Source organism: Oratosquilla oratoria, chromosome 3 (assembly GCF_046742065.1).
Source record: "Oratosquilla oratoria isolate Oo_2021 chromosome 3, ASM4674206v1, whole genome shotgun sequence".
NCBI lineage: Eukaryota > Metazoa > Arthropoda > Malacostraca > Stomatopoda > Squillidae > Oratosquilla > Oratosquilla oratoria.
This window is the reverse complement of record NC_134779.1, coordinates 66,036,301-66,041,300: the sequence shown is the minus strand read 5'-3', so window position 1 is coordinate 66,041,300 and position 5,000 is coordinate 66,036,301. Positions and strand designations below refer to the sequence as shown.

General features: G+C 50.5%; 1 protein-coding gene across 2 annotated transcripts in view; it reads left to right on the top strand.

Annotated features, from left to right (window-relative positions):
* The window catches only part of LOC143023514 (uncharacterized), a 551,512-nt gene that overhangs the window by 247,407 nt on the left and 299,105 nt on the right, over positions 1-5,000 (top strand). The window contains exon 1 of one of the 2 annotated variants that reach the window (XM_076182061.1): positions 4,559-4,726. The exons of the other annotated variant lie outside the window; for it this stretch is intronic. Within the exon in view, the coding sequence (XP_076038176.1) occupies positions 4,574-4,726 (153 nt within the window). The 5' untranslated portion in view covers positions 4,559-4,573. Of the gene's footprint in view, positions 1-4,558; positions 4,727-5,000 lie in introns of those variants that run through there. 2 annotated transcript variants of the gene reach the window in all.

Genomic DNA, 5,000 nt, shown 5'->3' with positions numbered 1-5,000 from the left:
TTTGGTTTATGGGCTACTGTTCGAGTTCGTCGCGGTATTGGACTACGTGTTGCACATTTAAGGTCATCTTCACCCGAACATAAGGTCATTCTTAGTGTCTGGCCTTGGACTGGTACCTTTGGCTGCCTTGGTACTGGTGCTTAGTACTTTAGGTACCTTTTGGTACCTTTTGGTACCTTCCCCTTCCTTGTTCATCATTGTAACAGTGGTGATCTTCGTACTCTCGATGATGATGGAATCCATTTTTTATAGCGTTGTTGTTGTTGGTATTGTATACTTAATACTGTTTGTAATCCAGATGTAGATGATACACCTATAGGCGCCCCTGGTGCAAGGGTTGTGCCCCAGGGGCAGTTAGCTTCCCTGATACTGTGTTAGTACTCCTATGTGCTGTTGATCCTCTTGAAATTGGCCCATTATCCCGAAACCCTTTGTAAACAACGGGAGGTGGTGCTACTACAGCAGTCCTCTTCCGCCTTCCTTCTGCTGTAGTCATTTGGTATGGATGGGACGGGGCACTCGTGGCCTCCGGATTCGGCGACCTGCCCTCCCTCCACTTTTGGACGAGTCGGTCGGTCGGCCGGTCGGTCGGGCCATTTTCTCGCTGGCATCGGCGGCTTTCTCTTCGGGCACGAGAGGACTTCACTCGCTCTCTCACTGCTACGGACGTCCACTCTACCCCATCCCTCCATTACTGCTGTCCCCTCTCCTCCCATCCATTGCTCCCCATCCCCCTCCCCTCTCTCCTTTTGCTCTCCATTCTATTGCCCCCCGTTTCCTCTCCTCCCTTCTCTTCCTCTCCATTGCTCCCCCTTCCCCTCTCCTCCCCTCCCTTCCTTTACTCTGCCTCCTGTCCCCTCAATTGTTCCCCCCACTTCCCTCTCCTCTCCTCCCATTTGTTGCTCTCTCTCTCTCCTCCAATCCATTGCTCTTGCATCCACTTCCCCTGTCCATCCCCTACCCTTCCCTCTCCCCTACCCTTCCCTCTCCCCTACCCTTCCCTCTCCCCTACCCACCCTCTTCCCTACCCACCCTCTTCCATTACCCTACCCATTCCCTTCCTCTCCCTCTTCCCTACCCATCCCCTACCAAACTCTTTTCCTTTCCACAACCCATTCCCTTCCCCTACTCTATCCATTCCCTTCCCCTTCCCCTCCCCCTTCCCTACCCATCCCCTACCAAACCCTCTTCCTTTCCACTACCCATTCCCTTCCCCTCCCCTTATCCCTCCCCTTATCCCTCCCCTACCCACCCTCTTCCTTTCCCCTGGCCATACCCTCCCCCTCCCATATCCACCCCTACCCACTTTCTTCCTTTCCACTACCCATCCCGTTCCCCTCAGATTCTCCTCCCATTTCCTTTTCCTTACTCTCTCCTTATCCTTCCTTTCCCTTCTGTTACCCTTCCCCTCCCCTTCCGCTCCTCTTCCACTCTCCATCCACTCCCCTTCCACTCCCCATCCTTTTCTCTCCCTTTCCTTCTTCCCCTCTCCTCCCCTCCCTTCCCATCTCCTTTCTCTGCCCCTCGTCTCCCTTCCCTTCCCTTCCCTTCCCTTTTCGAGTCCCCGTTATTCCTCTTCTGATTTCCCCTCATGTCACTGCTCATTCCCTCTCTCCCTGCCACTACCTCCTCCTCCTCCTCCTCCTCCTCCTCCTCCTCCTCATTTTCTGTCGCATCTTTTCATTTGTTTTTCCATCATTTATCATCATTTCTCATCTTTATGCCTTTCTCCAATCTCTTCCTTTTCTTTCCTATTTTCTTCCACTTCTTCCTTTTACCTCCTTCCCTCTTCCTTCCACTTCCCATTCCCTTTCCTTTGTATATCGTAACCTGCTGTTTTCCTTTCCTTTACATCCCCCTATATTTCTGTTCTCCCTTTTCCCTCCCTATGGTCCCGTGTCCTCTCTCTGCTCCTGTAAGCTCTCATACCCCCATTCCCCCCATACCCCCCATTCCCCTTTCTTCCCTTCCCCTTTCTTCCCTTCCCCTTTCTTCCCTTCCCCTTTATCCCCTTCTCCCTTTCCCCCTTTATCCCCTTCCCCCAGTACTCCCTTTCCCTCTTCGTTTTTCTTTCCTCGTCTCCCCAACGTCAGCGCTCCGAGACGCCGCTGCCCTCGATGCCCGCGGGCTGACCTAAATGCTCGGCGGCGGCGGCGGCGGCGTTCGATCCCCATATGGGCGCGGCCATCTCCCTCCAGGTTCTCTACTCTCTTAACCCTATCGACACGATGTCCCCTCTCTCTCTCCCATTCCCACTTTACCTGAATAAAATCGTCTGACGACAGACGTTACAAGACCTGTAGTGGAGAGGAACGGCCCCTCCGTCCGCCCCTGGCTACGGAGGGTTCCCCCCACGGAGATGAATAGAATCGCTTGGCGCCATGTAGAACAAAAGGGAAAGTGCCACCCGGGACGGAAGGGGTACATGCTGGTGCAGTGAGTCTCAATTCATTGTTGGCCACAGTCGGTTTTATTCAGATACGGCCTCCCCGACCTAAACGTGGTTTTGGGTTTTCGGGGGCGTCTCGTTATCGATTAAGTATCTGGACGCCATCCAGTGATTATTGGGCATTGATAAAAATTACTTTGTTTTGTATGAAGAGCCTCTTTTGTCTTTTATCAACACGTGTCGAGTTGCGTTTACTCTTGTTTATTTTTATGTATTTTTATTTATGTATTTTTTATATGTCTAGGTATTTATTATTTATATTTTATGGTCTGCATTATCCTGTGGACGTAAAGGTCTGTTTTTATTTTTTTATTTATTTACCTATTCATTTATTCATTTATTTATTTATTTATTTTCTATTTCCTCTTCTGTATTGTCTTGTGGACTTAAAAGATCTTTCCAATAGTAAAGAACGATGCTTCTTAGGAATGTTAAAAGAAATACCGCATTTGGCAGATCTGACAACAAAACGGGGGCGGTGGTCAGTAGGAGGGGATGGATAGGTTAATTCCTCTCGGAACTTTTTTCTAGATAGCGGGATTCGAACCGGGGCAACATGATTCCATGCTTAGCAGGATCCGTTCTAGATAATTTTCTGGATTGGAAATATTAGGTTAGAACTTCTCTACGGCTGGAGAGAGGGATCACCCGTCATCCGAGAGGACCTATGATGAGGGTGGAATCGAGGGTGGAGGATGGAAGTGGAATGGTTGGGAGTGGATGTGCGTCCCTTTGACTAGGCTACCTTCCTTGTATGGAGGAAGAAGCCCTTGGTACCTATATACTGTAGATAGAAAATCCAATAAACTTTCATTTCGAATAGTAGAGAGTTCCCGAAATTTAAGAGATCTCTAACAGAGAGGGAGATTATTTTTCTCTTCCTCCTCCTCGTCCACTTCCTCCTCCTCTTCCTCCTCCCTCCCCTCCTCCCACCTCCTTCCCCCTTTCTCCTCTCCTCCTCTTTCCTCTTCTTCCTCCTCCTTTCTCGTTCCTCTTCATCATCCACGTCCTACTCCTCCTCTTACTTCTTCCTCCTCCTCGTCCTCCTCTATTCTCCTCGTCTTCCTCTATTCTCCTCGTCCTTCTCTATTCTCCTCGTCCTCCTCTCTCCTCCTCGTCTTCGTCCTCCACGACCTACTTCTCCTCGTCCTCCTCTTTCTCCCCTTCCTCCTCTTTCTCCCCTTCCTCCTCCTCCTCTTCCTCCTCCTCTTCCCCCTCCTCTTCCCCCTCATCGGTTTTCACTGGCAATGGTGCGGAACAGGTGTGATCTCTGTCACGCCCTGGAACTTACCTACGGAAAGGAAAACTCGTCTTTAATGAGGTTGTTTACTTTGCAGAGGTTTGACGATTAATTGCGCATGCGCTTAGCGCGCGGTAATTATCACCAACTCATTAAACACCGGCTCGTGCTGTTCACCATTGGATTTAACACGAAAGTCACGCAGACGTAACGCGTGTTAAGATTTGAACAATTACAAGTGTCGTGTCAGGTTCGGGCAGGTGTTTCTGAACCGGAACAGTGCCGTGCAGGTGTGTTGGACTTGGAACAAGTTGTGCAGGTGTTTTGTGTAGTAGGTGGAGATCGGTGAAAGTGTTATTTGGCAAGCAGGTGTTATACAGGTGTCGTGTAGGGCTTTGGAAACTCACCCTACAGGTATTGTGCTGTTTGTGCCACATCAATTGTGCAGGTGTGCTAAGTATTGTACACCTGTCGCCAGGACAAAAACGCTGTACACCTGAGCACCATACAAGTGCCGCACAGGCCCTGTGCTGTACATACACCTGTTATGCAGGTGTAACTGATATATGTACATTGTGCATCTGTAAAGACCCGAAGGCTACAATGACAAAGGCAGACTGTGCAGGTCACGGCCTTAGGCCCCTTTAGTCTTGGACTAAGACCTTTCGAGACGCTACCTCCTTGGGAAGGTTGAGCTCGTACGGCAGGCTGCAGGCGGCAGGCCGAGAGCACGACCTGCACACAGGCCTGTAACCTCGTCCTCGAAAAACTCCTTCGTTAGCAGTCGAGGAGGAGAAATACGCGAAGGAGTTGGAGTAGGAAGTTGTGACAAGGAAGTATTGTGAGTGTTGAACAATTGAGGTTGCGTCACCTCGACCTCAAAGATGTTCCTCAAGGGGGAGATGTTCGAGCGGCTCCTGTGCTGCCGCCGGCGGAAGGTGGAGGAGAAGGACGAGGAACCTCCTGCGGAGGAGGTCGTCCTCCAACATACGAACAACAACGCCACCGAGTACATCACTTCCGAGCAGCTGATCGAGGTGAGTGTGACGTACAAGTGCGACCTCAAGGTTAACCTTCAGGTGGAGTCTGGGTGCGCCATCCTTGCCGGATGACGGGTTACTGTGTCGAAAGTTTTAGCGAAGCCAAAAGTTGAACTGGTAACAAAGTTCTCTCTCTCTCCTCTCTTTCTCTCTCTCTCTTTCTCTCTCTCTCTCTCTCTCTCTCTCTCTCTCTCTCTCTCTCTCTCTCTCTCTCTCCCTCTTTCTCTCTCCCTCTTTCTCTCTCTCTCTCACCTACATCACGTGATGACGC